We start from the raw sequence: 19,649 nt of genomic DNA, 5'->3' as shown, positions 1-19,649 counted from the left end.
GCTGGTTAAGGGTATTATCAGGGCCCTCAACATTGCTTGGGCCAACCCTGGAGACAGCATCCTTTGTTTATCCCAAGATGTGCCCTGCCAGTTTGGATCAGCCTCCCTGTTCCGAAGGGCTGTTAATTCTCCATGATCCACACAATCCATGGCCTCTCCACTGAGGGAGCCAGTTAGTGCCAACTGTAATGCTGTTCTCTGGGATGAGAGCAGACTGCCCCACTGGAACCAGGAGAGACTCCCCCTCAGTTTACTGCACACAGGCCAGCGAGCCACCATCGGAGGGCTGTGAGGAATCTCTACATTCAACTGTGACACTGGGGACAATGGGCAGGATCTGGCAGATGGGGTGTGCTTTTGGGCGGCAAAAGCCAGGAGATCTTAGGGCAGCAGGTTCCATTCCTCCCCTGGTCACAGCCCCTTTTTCTGTTCAATAAGGGACAATTTCCAGAGAAACATGGAGACTCCATTGCCAGGCCACAAATCATGTGGACAGTAAAAGAACGCCCTGCCCCTGCATCCCTGCTTCTTTCTGGGCTTCGGTGCACCCTCCTCCCCCGCCCAGGCTTCATGAGGGGACGTTGACAGGCCCCTCAGCACCATGCACATAAATCACATTTGGTGCCTAATGCTTGAGGATGCCCTGGACAAACCTCCAAGCCCCAGCAGCCAGAGGGCTTGTCTACTCTTGAAATGCTACAGAACTGCACTGCCCAGCCATAGCACTTCAGTGTAGACACTGCCTATGCCAGCGGAGGGGCTCTCCCATTGCTGTAGTTAATCCACCTTCCTGACAGGCAGTAGCTAGGTTGACAGAAGAATTCTTCCATCAGCCTAGTGCTGTCTACACTGGGGGTTAGGTCGGCTTAACTACGCCACACAGAGGTGGGGATTTTTCACATCCCTGAGTGACATAGTTAAGCTGACTGAATTTTCTAGTGTAGACCAGGCCAGAGTCCTCATGGGAGTTGCTGCTGTGATGTAAAATCCCCATGCTCTTCACATACTTACTGCCAAAGGGGAAGACGGGCTTCTTGGGGGCCTCTTGGCTGGCCCCTCCCTCCTGGGGCATCTCCTGTTTGCCTTCCCCATTCTTGGGGGCCTCCTGCCTGGCTTTTCCCTTCTTGTGGGTCTCTGGGATGATCTCTCCCTTCTTGGGGACCTGCTGCCTGGCTTCTTCCTTCTTGGGGGCCTCTTGCCTGGGTTCTCCCTTTTGGGGGGCCTCTGGGCTGGCCTTTCCTTTCTTGGGGGCCTCCTGCCCAGATTCCCCACTCTTTGGGCGTTCTTGGCTGGCCTCCTCTTTCTTGGGAGCCTCTGGCCCAGCTTCCCCCTCCTGGGCAGCCCCCTCAGCCACTGGGGCAGGTTTGATTTTTGCCTGTTTCGACAGCATTTTCTCCCTATTTGGCCTCTTAAGTGGCAGGAGCTGAAACCAGGAACAACCCAGCACAGGGGCTCCTCAGAAAGGGATGGGGACAGTGGTGCGTGGGTGGGAACCGGGGGAGCTCAGGCTGTGACCATGTCAGGAGCCACACAACGTCTCCTCACCCCCCCCCCCCCACCAACACCCACCAGGCACCCTTTACCCTGAAACACCCAGCAGGGGTCCTCTGCCCCTCCGATGCCCCTCGTGACCTCGTCCTCCCCTCACCAGGCCATGCTGCCCCCAACGGGCTGCGTTGTTCTGAGGATCGGGGCCTGGCGAGGCCGGGCAGGGGCAGTGGGGGGCGGCTGCCCTCGGTTCCCATGGAGACCGAGCTGCCCGGAGCCCTCCCAGGTGGTGCCCAGCCAGGAGCCCATGGGTAGCCACCCGCCCAGCCGCCCCTTAGCGCCCAGAGCCGGCTGGGACCGTCCTGCCCCCGCAGGGCTCACCACAGCCCCCATGGCTCTGTTACCAGCTGGGGCCGCCCTCCTTGGCCCGCCACAGCCCATTGCGGGGGGGTGGGGGGGGGCTCAGCATGGCCCCCCCGGATGCTCCTGGAGCAACGAGGCAGCGACGTGGCCTGAATCTCTGCTCGCCCGGCCCGGGGAAATCCGGAGCCAGGCCATGGCAGCCAGGGGAGCGGCCGCTCCAGACACACAGCTGGCTGGCGAGAGTCACCCCGGGGCTCGACCCCTGCCCTGCCCTGCGCCTGGCTGGCTGGCTGGGGCAGGATCCCCCTTGGCTCCATCCACACACCCTAGTCCTCGATGGGGGGACCCCCCTGGCCCTCGGGTGCTGAACGCAGAGGGCCCAGCCACATGGCTGAGCTCAAGGCAGCTGGCTCCACCCGCCGAACAGCCCCGGGGCCGCCTGGGCGTGTGCTGCCATAGCCCACGGCAGCGAGCGCCCCTCTGCCGGCCTCCCGATGGCCATGGGGCACTGCCAGGCTGTGAGCCCGCAGCTGGGGGCTGCCAGGGGGTGGCGCCAGGGGTGTCCCATGGCGCCAGGGCCATGGAGGCGGGAACCCCGTATTGCCACCTCTCCTGGTCCTGTTGCCCCTCTAGCGCCCTGGGGGGGGGGGGTTAATATGTTGGATGAACACAGGAGGAAAACTTCCTCATTTCCCCTGATTCAAAATGGCTGCCACCTCCCATTGCTGTCCATGGGGCTGAAGCCAGCACGGCGGCCGCCATTTCCCTCTGGGCCGGCGGCAGGGGGCCCGTGGAGCTGCCCTAAGCAAAGATGGCCGCCATCTCCCCTTGTTTTCCATGAGGTAGAAGCCGTGCCCACAGCCAAGATGGCCTCCCCTGCGTGGGTCGGGGGGCCGGACTGGGAGTGGGCGCAGGACTCGGCTGCGAGGCGCTTCAGAGAGAGACCCTGGGAAAGGTGGATGGGAAGAGTGAAGGGGTAGGAGGGGGGCAGGGGATGTGGGGGTAGGAGGGAGGCGGAGGGAGGGGTCAGGGGATGTGGGAGTAGGAGGGAGGCGGAGGGAGGGGGCAGGGGATGTGGGGGTAGGAGGGAGGCTGAGGGAGGGGGCAGGGGATGTGGGGGTAGGAGGGAGGCGGAGGGAGGGGGCAGGGGATGTGGGGGTAGGAGGGAGGCTGAGGGAGGGGGACAGGGGATGTGGGGGTAGGAGGGAGGCGGAGGGAGGGGGACAGGGGATGTGGGGGTAGGAGGGAGGCGGAGGGAGGGGGACAGGGGATGTGGGGGTAGGAGGGAGGCTGAGGGAGGGGGCAGGGGATGTGGGGGTAGGAGGAAGGCGGAGGGAGTGGGCAGGGGATGTGGGGTAGGAGGGAGGCGGAGGGAGTGGGCAGGGGATGTGGGAGTAGGAGGGAGGCGGAGGGAGGGGGCAGGGGATGTGGGGATAGGAGGGAGGCTGAGGGAGGGGGCAGGGGATGTGGGGGTAGGAGGGAGGGGGCAGGGGATGTGGGGGTAGGAGGGAGGCTAAGGGAGGGGGCGGGGATGTGGGGGTAGGAGGGAGACGGAGGGAGGGGGCAGGGGATGTGGGGTAGGAGGGAGGCGGAGGGAGTGGGCAGGGATGTGGGGGTAGGAGGGAGGGAGACAGGATGTGGGGGTAGGAGGGAGGCAGAGGGAGGGGGCAGGGGATGTGGGGGTAGGAGGGAGGCAGAGGGAGGGGTCAGGGGATGTGGGGGTAGGAGGGAGGCAGAGGGAGGGGGCAGGGGATGTGGGGGTAGGAGGGAGGCGGAGGGAGGGGGCAGGGGATGTGGGGGTAGGAGGGAGGCTGAGGGGGGGTACAAGGGTTAGGGGGGATGGGAGGGCAGCAGAGGAGGTGCAAAGGACAAAGTTGGGGTGGGAGATGGAGGGATCAGATAACAGTTCCCCCAGCCTGGGGTGGTTGTGGGGTAGGGGAGTCCCCACGGAGCAGCCAGGGAAAGGCCGTGTTGCAGTGTCACCATTCTCACGGATGGATCGCAAGTCACTGGATTTGGGCGCCTGCAGCAGGAACTGCCGTGATGGTGCAAGAGGCTGGATCTCCCAAATGTCAGGGCTGGGTCCACGGATAGAGCTGGGCAGGAACCTTAGGGCTGAGGATGCAGACCAGCCCTGCCTTCATATATGTCCTGGAGCAGAGAGAGGGTCCCGGGGCAGCAAGAGGCAGGGGAGAGGGAAGTTGAGAAAGTGGTGATGTGGGACCCAGTCAGAGGAAAAGCCCTGGGGCAGTGGCTGGTACATTAGATTAATAGATTGCAAGGCCAGAAGGGACCACTGTGATTGTCTAGTCTGACCCCTGTATAGTACAGGCCATAGAACTGCCCTACAATAATTCCTAGAGCAGATATTTGAGAAAAACGTCCAATCTTGATTTAAAAATCATCAGTGATGGAGAATCCCGCACAACCCTTGATAAATTATTCCAATGGTTACTTACTCCCACTGTTAAAAATTTACCCCTTATTTCCAGTCTGAATTTCTCTAGCTTCAACTTCGAACCATCAGATCATGTTATGCCTTTGTCTGCTTGATTGAAAAGCCCATTAGTAAATACTTTTCCCCTGTGGAGGTAGTTTATAGACTGTGATCAAGTCAATCCTTAACCTTCTCCTGGTTAAGCTAAATAGATTGAGATCCTTGAGTGCTGGTGCCGGGTCGAAGACAGCAATAGGAAATGGATGGCAGTTCCCCTGACATAGAGGTGAGGGATGCTAAGCGGGGTCTCCATCCGATCAGGCAAAGAGAGGCGTGCATTTCTGAATGCATTAAAGGTTGACTTTTCAACCTGAAATTGTCGCATACATTGGCAAAGGAATAGAAACAGACTAAAAAACACTATTTGATTTTTTTTTAAGAAAACATGATTTCTTGGGCCAGTTTCATGATTCTTGAGGGTCTGACGCATGACTTTTGATCTCTTGAGGTGAGACCCTCTCCTGTTGGTGAGTTCTCTCACCTGCAGGCCCCCATGCCTGTGCAGCAAAGGAAGGTGAAGGGCACTCCATCTGACATAAATGTCATCTACGAGTCCAAGGATGAAGGGACAGCCAACGCGCAAGCCGGACCAGCTGCTGTCATTGCAGGTGCAGGGGTCTCCTCCCACAGCAAGGGGAAGGGTGACCCAACCACTCAGCCTCCTTTCTCCCCCTTCGCCCCTGAGACGGGTGCCCTGACCCCCTCCCTGGTCTGTGCCCAGCCTTGCCAGACCCTACCTGCCAAACGCCTCCCTCTTCTCATGTGACAATGGTGAAGAATAACAGAAAGAGGTTCTATCGTGATAAAGGAAATGGGGTGATCCCTAAAGCTCCTCTGCCTCTTTCACTGCAGAGCGATTCCCCACAGCCTTCCCAGCCCCACTCCTGCCTGGCCCACCCTGATCTCTAGGACCTATGCTCCTGTTGACACTGCATCCTATCTGCCTCCTTAATCCACTGACCAGGGCCAGAATTGGCAGGGAGGCTGCCTGGAGATGTGATCAAGGAGGATTTCTGCTGGAGGATAGCATGGGGGTGCCCCTGTCTGGGGAGATCAGGAAAGGTTTCTGTCAGGAAGTCACCCCCATTTTGCTGGGTTCCATGACTGCAGGCTGCCTTACCTGGACAGCTAGGACACAGCACACAAGGATTCCCTGCGCCATCCAAGAAGCAGGTAGCTGGGTGCTGGAAGACCATGAAAAGAGGGCACCTTGGCTGCCAACCTGTTTAACTTAGTTGTGTAGGACAAGGTCGTTATTATTAACGTAGCTCCTAGAGGCCTACCCAAGCTCAGGGCCCCACTGTGCTGCTGCTGTATGAACACAGTGGGAGAGAGTCTCTGATCTGAAGTGCTTAAATAGACGTGGGAGAAAGGCAGTATCGTTATCCCCATTTTACAGACAGGGAGCTGAGGCACAGAGAAGAAAGGCCAGGTTCACAAAGGGGCTTAGGGCCTAACTACCTTTTTAGCCACCTGAGTCCAATATTTAGGTGCTCCTGATGTTCTCAGAACCACTGCTCAGCTGCTGCCTAACCCAGTAGGTACTTAAGTTTACTAGGTACCTATGTTTCTGCTGGTAGTTGGCTTTGCTTATGCCTAGCTCATGGCACTGCCCCACAGCTAATGAGCTGCTCAGAGCCCTAGCTCAAGCCAAAGCCCTGGGAGCCCTGAAACAAGATTCTCAAACTACATGTTCCTCCATCTGTCTCACTAGTGGGGCATGATCCCCCTCAGTGCATACCTATGGCTTGGAGCCTGCACAAAAGACAGCCAGGTGTGTGTGTCCCAGAATACCCAGTAGCCCAGTGGATAGGGCACTCGGCTGGGATGTGAGAGACTCTTGAACCCAGGTCTTCCACATCCCAGGTGAGAGCCTTAAACACCAGCCTATCCAGGGGGGGAGTTGCAGCAGCTCTCACAATCTCTTTCCATTTGTGTAAATAAATAACTATTTATTGGAGCAGGGACTGAACCTGACTCTCCCCCATCCCAAATGAGTGCCCAAACCACCAAGAGTCAGTCTCTCACTTTCCCTGGCCCAATGAATATTTAGTGATTTGTACCACATGGAATAGCTCCAACATACAAGACTGGGAGAGCCTCACCTCCGAATAGCCAACAGCCTAGCATTTGGGGCATTCACCTGGCTTCAAGCATCTGCTCCAAATCAGGCAGAACAGGAATTTAAATCTGGGTCACCCACATCCCAGGTGGGAGCCCCTACCACTAGGCTGTTGGCTTAGGCACCTAACTCCAGAAGAGGGTTCCCAGCTGAGGATCCCAAGCAGAAGGAAGTGCATGTTCATGTTCTCCATTTCCTTCCTGTTAGCATCTCCCAGTGCATCTCCATGGTGGCTCTCTGCCACCATCCTTGGGCCAATCTGCCTGATCTTGCTGATTCTGGTGATCATGATGGCTCAACAGGGTGAGTGTTTCATAATTCATAGATTATAAAGCCAGAAAGGACCATTCTGATCATCTGATATGATGTCCTGTAGAACACGGGAGTAACTGAATTAATTATTTTTGAACTACAGCAGATCTTTTAGAAAAAAAATCCAATCTTGATTTCAAAATTGTCAGTGATTGAAAATCCACCATGGCCCTTGGTAAGTTGGGCCAATGGTGGTTTACCCTCCCTGTCGGAAAACTGAGGTTCTAGCCAGAATTTGTCTAGCTTCTATTTCTAGACATTGGGTCTTGTTATACCTTTGCTACATTGAAGAGCCCTCTAGTATTAAATTTCTGTGCCCCATGTAGATATAGACTGTGATCAAGTTACCCTTTAACCTTGTCTTTCTTAAGTTAAATAGACTGAGCTCCTTAAATCTATCACAGTGTAATGCAAGTTTTCCAATCCTTTAATAATTCTCCTGGCTCATTTCCTGAACCCTGTCCAGTTTTCAAAATCCTTTCTGAATTTTGGACACCAGAACTGGGCACAGTATTGCAGTAGCACTCGCACCAGTACCAAATACAGAGATAACAGAACCTCCCCAGTCCTACTCAGAATTCACTTGTTTATACATCAGAGAATCACATTAGCCCCTTTTGGCCACAGTGTCACACTGGATGCTTATGTTCAGCTGACTGTCCACCATGACCCTGAAATCTTTGTCAGGGTCTTACGTTTGGCCATATTAAAACTCATATTGTTTGCTTGTGTCCAGCTTGCCAAATGATCCAGCTTGCTCTGGTGTTAAGGAAAAGTTAGCACATGTGACTCCATTTTGGTTTGGGGCCCACCATTGTTTAAATGCCAGCACATCATACACCAGGAGGAGTAATCCTTAGATATTGAATCCCTGTGAAAATCCTCCTCCTTGTCTCCAGCCTGCCTTGACTCCCAGTATCTGGTTTTTGTCAGTCTCTAACTCCCTGTCTCTTGGCCTTGATGTGAGGCCTCCCATCCTGATAATAAAAGTTACTGATGCATGGCTTTAGGACCATGCTGTGTAATTAACATACTGGTATAGCATGAGGAATGCACCAAGCAGGGATAGGTGGTAGATAAGACAAGGGTTTGTTTATTGGCTAAGGTTTCCGATGCACGAGGGCAACATGCTTTGCTAAAAGGTATATAACCTTTGTATAATCTGCATTCAGGGTCCCCTCCTGGCTAGCAGGGGGGCACCACGCTCGAGCGTAATAAACTTAGTGTCTTTTGGGAACTCTGCAGTTGTGGACTTTGTTTCTGTGCCTCAGCCTAGATTCGAACTGTGCGTGACCTATCAGGTGTAATTCGTAGCACTTGTGTGCGTGTCCTACCAGGTGTAATTCGTAGCACTTGTGTGCGTGTCCTACCAGGTGTAATTCGTAGCACTTGTGTGCGTGTCCTACCAGGTGTAATTCGTAGCACTTGTGTGCGTGTCCTACCAGGTGTAATTCGCAGCACTTGTGTGCGTGTCCTACAAGGTGTAATTCGTAACAGTTTTGGCGACCACGAAGGGACTCTAGGCTCGCCCCAACAAGCGAGACTACACTCCTCCTCTCGGACAGCTCCAGCCGGCACAGGGTGAGTTCACCTTTCAGAACTCCGAGGAGGGGGGGGGGGTGAGCCGTCACTTAGGCGATAAGGTGGCACATTTTGTGTTCTTTTGGTAGCCCGTTATAGGTTCTGGGCAGAGTGTAAGTAAGGGGACCCCTTTGGCTGAAATTCTCAAGAATTGGGGGAATATTTCTGGCACCCATGGGTTAGGCAAAAAAAAAAGCTGTTATTTTATGTAAGGTTGAGTGGCCAGCACTAACAACTCAAACATCTGTTGAATGGCCACCGGATGGGTCCTTTGCTGGGGATACATTAACAGTGCTTAAAAGGAGGCTGGAGGACAAAGCTCCAGCCCAGATGGATTATTGGTATGTATGGGACAACTGGGCTTATGTGCATGCAAAAGGACATCCTCTTTCCTCCTCCTTTTCTTATTCATCTCAGGGGTCTCCAGCCCTGCTCTGTGCTATGCCTGCTTCTGCCCCTCCTCCGGCTTACCCTCGGCTTTCTGACTTATGCCCGTCACCTCCTTGCTTGCCAATTAGCCGTGCTTTCTGTCCAGGTGACAAGCCTCATGTGGGGAGGACTCGGGTAGCCCTTGTAAGTAAAAATATTTTAAAAAAAGACCAGGAGGGCTGGGGGCTAGTTAAGAAGCCCACCCTCCTTGTTAATTTGGTAGTGAAACAAAGCTGGTGCTCATGGAAGGGACAGTTCAGAGAAAAAAAAAAAGGATCGGGCCCAAGCGGGCAGGCAACAGATAGAGAGATTGGAAAACAGGTTGAAAACTTAAAGGTCATAGTGAAAAAGAAGAGTAAATAATTACAGGAATGAAAAACGTAAATCCCGGAATAATACTTAAAATGGAGTCACATGTGCTAACTTTTCCTTAACACTGGATCAGTGACCTGTCCTCTTATTCATTTACTGCTCCCCCAGTCTTTTTGTCTTTTGAAAACTTTATCAGTGGTGATTTTCCATTCTCTTCCAGGCCACTGATGAAAATGTTAAATAGTGTAGGGCCAAAACCCAATCCCTGCGGGAACTCACTAGAAACACACCTGCTTGATGATGATTCTCTGTTTACAGTTACATTCTGAGACCTATCTTTTAGCCAGTTTTTAATCCATTTAATGTGTCCTATGTTAAATTTATATTCTAATTTTTAATGAAAATGTCATGTAGTATCAAGTCAAATGCCTTACAAAAGACTGAATATATTATGTCAACACTGTTGCCTTTATCAATCAAACTTGTAATCTCATCACAAAAAGATACCAATTAATTTGACAGGATCTGTTTTCTATAAACCTGTGTTGATTGGCATTAATTATATTACCCTCCTTTAATACTTTATTAATGGGGTCCCGTATCTGCTGCTCCACTATGCTGCCTGGAATTGATATCAGACTGACAGGCCTATAACTAAGCAGGCCATCCTGTTTACTTTTTTTAAATATTGGCACAACATTAGCTCTCTTACTGTCTTTGGGAACTTTTCCAGTGTTTGAAGAATTATTGAAAATCACCATAAATGGTCCAGCCTGCTCCTCAGCCAGTTGATTTAAAAATGTCTGTCTTAGTAGCTATTATTTAACATCCTTATGAGTTACCACTGGAATGGAAGGAGTGTCATCATCATGATCTGGTATGAGTACATCTATTTCTTCCCAAATATACAACAGAAATATTTACTGAACACTTCTGCCTTTTCTGCATTATTAATTCTATCATTTCAGTCTAGTAATAGACCAATCCCATTGTTAGGATACTTTTTGTTACAAATATATTTTTAAAAGTTCTATTGTACTTAATTATGCTGACCATTGATGTCTCCTGGTGCCCCTTTGCTTCCCTTTTCAGTTTTCTACAGTTCCTAATTTATGATTTATATTCATTATTGTTGACTTCCCTTTTCTTCTGCTTATTATGTATTGAAGGTTTTTATAGCTGCCTTCATAACCTCTCTAAAAAAGGCTGGTGTTTTAACCAGCATGGCCTTCTTCCCTGATTGTGGCATAGTGATTTTGGGGCATGTAGTAAAGTGTTCTTAAACACTTCCCTATTACCATTCACATTTTTTTATTAGGTTCTTCCTCCCAGCTGATTTGGCTCATAATTATTTTCAGTTTTGTGAAATTGGCCCTTTTGAAGCACTAAGTATCTATATTACTGGTTTGGACATTATTCTGTTTGCACATTATAAATTTGATCAGGTCATGATCACTTGTGTGTAATCAACTACTAATTTTTATTTCTGTGATCAGTTCATCTTTATCTGTCAAGACAAATACAGACTGCTTCTGTGTTGGCTGCAACACTTTTTTACTTAGAAAATTGTCATCTATATTATTTAGAAATCCAGTAATGTTTTAGTACTGATCCAGTGATGTTTTAGCATCAGACCGCCAACACATGTCACTGAAATTGAAGTCCCCGGTGATCACACAGCTTTTTCTCCCCTACATATTATAGTTAGGTATGTGAGGATCCAGTCATCCTCTTCTCCCTAATGTGATTTGCTGGTCTGTAGCAGACACCAACTAACACTCATCTTATGCTTTATCTGATAGGACATTGATCCATAACTATTCAGTCCTCCATCAGCCATTCTTTTATTTTGACCAGGATTGACATCAAGTTGACAGGGCAATATAATTACCCGGATCATCCCATTTACCCATTTTAAATATTGGCACAACCTTCATTTTCTTCCAGTTCTCTAGAACTTGCCCAGTATTCCAAGACTTATTGAGAATCAACATTAATGGTCCAGAGCTTGCTCTTCTAAACCCATTTGATCCAAGTAATCCAGACCTGCTCATTTTAGAATGTCTGACATTAGTAGCTACTATTTAACATCCTCCTGAGTTACTGTTGGAATGCAAAGTATTTACTCATCATCATCAGACTATATTATCTGAATTTTCCCAAATAGAGAACAGAATATTTGACCACTGTCTTTTTTGCATTTCACTTGTTAATCTGTAATGTAAAGTGATTATTCAGCCCCATCTTTCTTACTCAACCTTCCAGCTGCTGCTTTCCATGGGGCTGGGGATTTATCAGTTACTTGTGAGACATGGCTCAAGCCCCGTCACTTGTACGCTGCACAGTCCTCCCCCCGCAGGACACTTACAGGTGACAATGAACGATGGACTGAGTTAGAAACAGAGGAGGAACTAAAAGGAGTACTTGTGGCACCTTAGAGACTAACGAATTTATTTGAGCATGAGCTTTCGTGAGCTACAGCTCACTTCATCAGATGCATACCGTGGAAACTGCAGCAGACTCTATATATACACAGAGAATATGAAACAATACCTCCTCCCACCCCACTGTCCTGCTGGTAATAGCTTATCTAAAAGCCATTTCCAGCACAAATCCAGGTTTTCTCACCCTCCACCCCCCCACACAAATTCACTCTCCTGCTGGTGATAGCCCATCCAAAGTGACAACTCTTTACACAATGTGCATGATAATGAAGTTAGGCCATTTCCTGCACAAATCCAGGTTCTCTCACTCCCTCACCCCCCTCCAAAAACCCACCCCCATACACACACAAACTCACTCTCCTGCTGGTAATAGCTCATCCAAACTGGCCACTCTCCAAGTTTAAATCCAAGTTAAACCAGAACATCGGGGGGGGGGGTAGGAAAAAACAAGAGGAAATAGGCTACCTTGCATAATGACTTAGCCACTCCCAGTCTCTATTTAAGCCTAAATTAATAGTATCCAATTTGCAAATGAATTCCAATTCAGCAGTTTCTCGCTGGAGTCTGGATTTGAAGTTTTTTTGTTTTAAGATAGCGACCTTCATGTCTGTGATTGCGTGACCAGAGAGATTGAAGTGTTCTCCGACTGGTTTATGAATGTTATAATTCTTGACATCTGATTTGTGTCCATTTATTCTTTTACGTAGAGACTGTCCAGTTTGACCAATGTACATGGCAGAGGGGCATTGCTGGCACATGATGGCATAAATCACATTGGTGGATGTGCAGGTGAACGAGCCTCTGATAGTGTGGCTGATGTTATTAGGCCCTGTGATGGTGTCCCCTGAATAGATATGTGGGCACAATTGGCAACGGGCTTTGTTGCAAGGATAAGTTCCTGGGTTAGTGGTTCTGTTGTGTGGTATGTGGTTGTTGGTGAGTATTTGCTTCAGGTTGCGGGGCTGTCTGTAGGCAAGGACTGGCCTGTCTCCCAAGATTTGTGAGAGTGTTGGGTCATCCTTTAGGATAGGTTGTAGAACTGTAGAATAGGAGGAACTGACAGTTTGTGGGGCCCTCACGGGAGTAACATTCACCACCTCATCTGTGACCCCTCATGCCAATGAGCCCCTCAGGCTCTAGCAAGCTCTGTGGCCTCTGATGTCCCTGTCTGTGAACCTGGAAGCCAGGAATCAGTCCTAGCTCTATGTTCCAGTTGGTGAGATGGGTAGGGCTTCTAAGGAATTGACCCTCTGGCCTGGCCCTCTAATTGTCCTGTAGACTGAAACTCAAGGGAGGCAGGGCCAGAATATCTTCATTGGCACTGGGGATCAGATTAGGCCTGAGTCCTGCCATTTTAATGCCCAGTACAAGACCCGCCTCTTGGAGTGAGACTTCTACCTACGGTTCTGCCCTGGAAAACATCCACCTAGACTGATCCGACCTGCAGACGTGGCTATAAATGGGGTGCAGAGTGACATCTATCTTTTAACATGTATAATCGTGACCCCCTCAATCAGTACAGAGGTACAGTCATAGGCACAATGAAGTGCAGGTGGAGAGACACTCAGGACCTCGCATGGGGAATCAGAGCTGGGACATTAGCTGTTGTATTGTGAGGTTCATGGTAGATCAGGGCCCTCTGGATAGACCAAAGGTGCCACAATGGGGGATTCTGGTTTTACAGACCAGCTCAGAACTCCTCCTGGACCATCAGAAGTCAGAGGTTATTTCCGTGGTCATTGGAATGGTAACTGTAGGTGCCTAGATACCATGGTGATGGATGGGGGAAGGAGACCAAAGCCCTGAGTTAAGTGGGGAAGTGGGTACCGGGAGGAAGCACGAGCAGGAGAGCACGAGAGGGGAGGGCTCCTGTCTCATACTGAGAAGGAGGGATGATCAGCGATTTATCTTAAGTGCCTATACACAAATGCAAGAAGCCTGGGAAACAAGCAGGGAGAACTGGAAGTCCTGGCACAGTCAAGGAATTATGATGTGACTGGAATAACAGAGACTCGATGAGATAACTCACATGACTGGAGCACTGTCATGGATGGATATAAACTGTTCAGGAAGGACAGGCAGGGCAGAAAAGGTGGGGGAGTTGCATTGTATGTAAGAGAGCAGTATGACTGCTCAGAGCTCCGGTATGAAACTGCAGAAAAACGTGAGAGTCTCTGGATTAAGTTTAGAAGTGTGAGCAACAAGTGTGATGTCGTGGTGGGAGTCTGCTATAGACCACCGTACCAGGGGGATGAGGTGGATGAGGCTTTCTTCCGGCAACTAAGGGAAGTTACTAGATTGCAGACCCTGGTTCTCCTGGGAGACTTCAATCACCCTGATATCTGCTGGGAGAGCAATACAGCATGCAGAGACAATCCAGAAAGTTTTTTGAAAGTATAGGGGACAATTTCCTGGTGCAAGTGCTGGAGGAACCAAGTAGGGGCAGAGCTGTTCTTGACCTGCTGCTCACAAACCGGGAAGAATTAGTAGGGGAAGGTAAAGTGGATGGGAACCTGGGAGGCAGTGACAATGAGATTGTAGAGTTCAGGATCCTGACACAAGGAAGAAAGGAGAGCAGCAGAACATAGACCCTGGACTTCAGAAAAGCAGACTTTGACTCCCTCAGGGAACTGATGGGCAGGATTCCCTGGGAGAATAACATGAGGGGGAAAGGAGTCCAGGAGAGCGGGCTGTATTTTAAAGAATCCTTATTGAGGTTACAGGAACAAACCATCCCGATGCGTAGAAAGAATAGTAAATATGGCAGGCGACCAGCTTGGCTTAACAGTGAAACCCTTGCTGATCTTAAACACAAAAAAGAAGCTTACAAGAAGTGGAAGATTGGACAAGTGACCAGGGAGGAGTATAAAAATATTGCTCAAGCATGCAGGAGTGAAATCAGGAGGGCCAAATCACATTTGGAGTTGCAGCTAGCAAGAGATGTTAAAAGTAACAAGAAGGGTTTCTTCAGGTATGTTAGCAACAAGAAGAAAGTCAAGGAAAGTATGGGCCCTTTACTGAATGGGGGAGGCAACCTAGTGACAGAGGATGTGGAAAAAGTTAATGTACTCAATGCTTTTTTTGCCTCTGTCTTCACGAACAAGGTCAGCTCCCAGACTACTGCACTGGGCAGCACAGCATGGGGAGGAGGTGACCATTCCTCTGTGGCGAAAGAAGAGTTTTGGGACTATTTAGAAAAGCTGGATGAGCACAAGCCCATGGGCCCAGATTCAATGCATCCAAGGGTGCTGAGGGAATTGGCTGGTGTGATTGCAGAGCCATTATCTTTGAAAACTCATGGCGATTGGGGGAAGTCCAGAGGATGACTGGAAAAAGGCTAATGTAGTGCCCATCTTTAAAAAAGGAAAGGAGGAGGATCCGGGGAACTACAGGCTACTCAGCCTCACCTCAGTCCCAGGAAAAATCCTGGAACAGGTCCTCAAGGAATCGATTCTGAAGCACTTAGAGGAGAGGAAAGTGATCAGGAACAGTCAGCATGGATTCACCAAGGGCAAGTCATGCCTGACTAATCTAATTGCCTTCTACGACAAGATAACTGGCTCTGTGGATGAGGGGAAAGCAGCTGATGTGTTATTCCTTGACTTCAGCAAAGCTTTTGACTCGGTCTCTCACAGTATTCTTGCCAGCAAGTTAAAGTAGTATGGGCTGGATGAATGGACGATAAGGTGCATAGAAAGCTGGCTAGATCTTCAGGCTCAACAGGTAGTGATCAATGGCTCCATATCTAGTTGGCAGCCGGTATCAAGCGGAGTGCCCCAAGGGTCGGTCCTGGGGCCTGTTTTGTTCAATATCTTCATTAACGATCTGGAGGATGGTGTGGATTGCACCCTCAGCATGTTTGCAGATGACACTAAACTGGGAGGAGAGGTAGATACGCTGGAGGGTGGGGATAGGATACAGAGGGCCCTAGACAAATTAGAGGATTGGGCCAAAAGAAATCTGATGAGGTTCAACAAGGACAAGTGCGGAGTCCTGCACTTAGGACGGAAGAATCCCATGCACCGCTACAGACTAGGGATGAAATGGCTCGGCGGCAGTTCTGCGGAAAAGGACCTAGGGGCGACAGTGGACGAGAAGCTGGATAGGAGTCAGCAGTGCGCCCTTGTTGCCAGGACGGCCAATGGCATTTTGGGCTGTATAAGTAGAGGCACTCTGGTCCTGTGGTGACTCTGGCTGTATAAATACCTGCTTAGGTACAGATAAGCATAAAAAGGATTTGACCCATGACCTCTGGGTTGTGGGATGTTGCTGATCTCCCTCTACAAACATACAGCCTTGAGTACATTTGGAATATCCCCAATGTAAATATTGATGGTTCTGTTACTGGGAGGGGGGATGGATCCGGTGGCCAAATAGGTCTCTGTCATCTGTCATGTAATGAGTTAACATTTGTCAGCCCCATCTGAAATGTACGATATGCAAGTTCCAAGCATTTGTTTGGATTATTTGTCGATAAAATGCAGGGAGCGCCCATCTCTGATATTTTCTGTAGAGAAGCCAGTTTCAAAACAGTGGTGCTGATTTCCCTCTCATTCACCCTGGGGTGAATAAGGAACGACTTCTCTGATATCAGTGAAATTTGACTAGTGTAAAATTGGAGCAAGCAAGAGGAAACCCATGCCTCACATTCCATGTCAGTCAGTAGGTGGTACTGTACCCCGACATGCTCACAGTCCATCTCATGCTGTAAAACACCCCAGGATGATCAGTGCTGGAGCAATGCACTGGCTCTGAGCACTCCATTGTCTTATGATTTTTCTTGTGTCTTTAAAGTTTACCAGCTGTCCCAGAAATCAGAGCAACAGCTGGAGGTCACTGAAATGGAAAACATAGTCCTCTTGGACACTCTGCAGCAGCTGACAACTGGCAAGGGTAAGGAATTACAGCTAGAGCCTCTGAGGAAAAAACTCCACCCATCCACCAGTTCCTCCCTCTCCCCCTTACACCCTCAGCTAATCTCTCCTTTACCTATACTCCTACCTATCTCTGATCCCTCCCCGCCTCCCTGGATCCTTCTCTAAGCTCTCACTCTCTCCCTATATTCTTCTCTATCTTTCCTTCCATCCTTATTTATTCTCTCTGTTCCAGATCTTTATCTGATCTGTCTTCCTTTTACTGTGTTCATCACCATGGGAACTCAGTGCCTACTAATTCTTGTCTCCATCTCCCTATAACTCCTGTTCTCAGAAGATGGGCTATAACTGTCCCTCACTCCTGACCCACCCTCCTCACTGAGATGAGAACTCATGATACCAGTTTACTATGCATCCTACTTATTGCTTGAAGAAAGGAGCTGATGGTCAAAGGCAGTAGGGCCAGCTGAACTGCTCAGGGTGAGAAGACGTGTGCAGGGATGGGTCAGCAGTTCAGAATTCTGAGCAAGGGGAATTTCCCATCATCCTTCACACCCAGCAGTGCAGAGCTCCGGTAACAAAATGATCTTGGAGAACGAGGATTGAAAGTCTGTCTGTTTTTCCTTTTCTTCAAGAGGACAACTGCAGCATGTGTGAGGTGGACTGGGACCAGCAGGCAGCCAGCTGTTACTCCTTTTCTAAGAATGCGAAATCCTGGCATAACAGCTTAGATGCTTGTACTGCAATGTCGGCCAGTCTGGTGAAGATAGACACAAAGAAGGAGCTGGTACAGAGCCGCCTCCTCTTCTCTTCTTTATTGATATTGGTTGCTGATAAGACAATTGCATACACACTGACTCTATGTTTACACTACTCAGCTTTTGGCAACACGCAGTGTAGCCACTGTTTGTCGGCAGGAGAGAGCTCTCCTGCCGACAGAAAACTTCCGCCCCCAATGAGTAGCATTTGTGTTGTCACCAGGAGAGCGCTCCTGCCCACAACGTGCTGTTCGCACCATAACTTGTCGTCTGCAAAACTTTTGTCTTTCTCGGGGGGGGGGTATTTTTTTAACACCTCTGAATGACAGAAGTTTTGTCTTTCACTTGCCAGCATAGACAAAGTATCTGTGGCAGTCTGGGGGGAGCGAAGGGGGGGGATGACTGGCTAGGACATGAGGCCTGTCATCTCCAATGCACCAGTTCCAGCCCAGACCCAAGTCCGTAGTGACATCTTCCATTGAGTTCCCAGTGAGTGTTAACTGGCCTGCTTGTTGTCATCCTCGTTAGAGTCCAAGGATGGAACAGGCTATGGGAGATAATACCTCTTCTCCTATAGAAGTCATCATGCAGGGCACGAGGAGAAGGGAGCTTGCCCTCGGAGTTCAGTTTCTGCTTCTGTCATTGTAGATCCTTTAAAGAGCACAAAGTGCATTTAAAGAACAGTTAGGTCTTATTAGTTAGCATTAGTGACTGGCAGACCCATTGCAAATGACTGAACTTTGTGAATTAGCAAGCAAGTGAAAAAGTCAAGCTAACTATCTATGGAACTCACTTCTGCAGGATACTGAGGCAAATAATTTAGAGAGATTTAGGAAGGGATCCAATTTCTGCCTGAATAAGAAGAGCATTTAACAACGTGAGCTCGAATAAGAGAGCTAGGGCCATTGATCCCTGTGCTTCAGGGCATAAACAAATCAGCTAACTGGGGAGTCATGGAGGAATGACCTCCATGCTGCTGTATTGTACAGTGGGCAAGATGCATTATGGGTCTTTTCCTACCTCGTGGTGAAGCATCCAGCAGTGGCCCCTCATGGCGGTGAGCTACTGCATGAGATAGGCCATCGCTGTGCTCTGGTTTGGCAGTTCTTGGGCCCTTGGTTCCTGCTTTTATTCCTCCTTGCCAAGAATAATCTATGTGGAACTCTTGTTTGGAAACAGCACAGAGGGGTAGGATGGTTTGGGGGTTAAGTCAGGAACTAGGAGCCAGGAAATCTGGGGTCTGTTCCATTGGTTCAGTACGTGACCCTGGGAGGGTCACTTAGGCCAATGTTATCAATCACGGAGGCCTACAGAGTCAGACACCTCTACCCATAGTTTAGACAATTAAATCGTTGGCCTGATTTCCAGAGGGACTCAGCCCCTGTTCTCACCCAGATGCTTTCAAAGGGGAAAAGACGATTATTCGGGGATTGATTGTTGTCCTTTGCTGTTCGGAGCAGGCGTTCTTGAAAAATGAGATCTCCAAACGCGTGTCCGTGTACCGGGGACAGCAGTTCAGCTTCAATTTCTGGACAGGGCTGAACTACGACGACATCGGGAACTGGACGTGGGCTGACGGCTCCCGCCTTCTCCTTCCAGCTGTACGTCTCTCCTCGCTGCCTGTGCCCATTCAAGGGCACTGATCCAGTTCAATACTGGCTCTGAACGGGGTAGCTCCTCCTCCATAAATGGGGATAACCGTTAGAACCGGTCATTAGAACATTTTTTCCCGCAACAAATGGCTTTTCATAAAAAATTTTCATTTTTTTCAAAATTTTCCAATGTAAACTGAAAAGCTTGTGGTAAAAATTTCCACTTTTCAGTCAAAAGGTTTTGGTTTTGATTTTCAGAAACCAAACATTTTTACCAAAATGAGAATATTTAGGGGGAAATTTAAAAAAAAAAAAAAAAAAAAAAAGGCCAGGTGGAATATATGTAGTTTCTGAGCAGCTCTAACCACAATGATCCCCCTTTGCAAAGTGCTTTGGGACCTTTGGCTGTAAAGTGACAAGTATCGTTTATTACAGCATACCAGATTTAGAGTTCAGAGTAACAGCCGTGTTAGTCTGTATTCGCAAAAAGAAAAGGAGGACTTGTGGCACCTTAGAGACTAACCAATTTATTTGAGCATGAGCTTTCGTGAGCTACAGCTCACTTCATCAGATGCATCTGATGAAGTGAGCTGTAGCTCACAAAAGCTCATGCTCAAATAAATTGGTTAGTCTCTAAGGTGCCACAAGTCCTCCTTTTCTTTTTGCAGATTTAGAGTAAATCTCAGGAAAAACTTCCTAACTGTAAATCCAGTAGGACTGTGGAGCAGACGCCTAGGAAAGTCGTGGAATCTCTTTCACTGGAGGTTTTCAAAAAGAGGCCCTCTGTCTTGGGTGGTTTAGACACAACAAATCCTGCATCTTGGCAGGGGATTAGACTAGATGACCCTTGAGGTCCCTTCTGTGATTATTGGTGTCC

The 19,649-nt window shown here is 49.4% G+C and overlaps 1 protein-coding gene across 1 annotated transcript; it reads left to right on the top strand.

The window, feature by feature from the left end:
• Window positions 1-2,751: 2,751 nt before the first annotated feature.
• LOC144259634 (C-type lectin domain family 1 member B-like) lies at window positions 2,752-18,966 on the top strand. The gene is made up of 6 exons (XM_077807935.1): window positions 2,752-2,806; window positions 4,797-4,956; window positions 6,678-6,773; window positions 16,343-16,441; window positions 17,058-17,209; window positions 18,641-18,966. Exons 2-6 carry the CDS (start codon window positions 4,842-4,844, stop codon window positions 18,821-18,823), a joined length of 645 nt encoding a protein of 214 aa, XP_077664061.1. The 5' UTR covers window positions 2,752-2,806; window positions 4,797-4,841; the 3' UTR covers window positions 18,824-18,966.
• The last annotated feature ends 683 nt before the right edge of the window (window positions 18,967-19,649 follow it).

Source organism: Eretmochelys imbricata, chromosome 1, assembly GCF_965152235.1.
Source record: "Eretmochelys imbricata isolate rEreImb1 chromosome 1, rEreImb1.hap1, whole genome shotgun sequence".
NCBI classification, from domain to species: Eukaryota; Metazoa; Chordata; order Testudines; family Cheloniidae; genus Eretmochelys; species Eretmochelys imbricata.
This window is presented reverse-complemented; position numbering and strand designations above follow the sequence as displayed.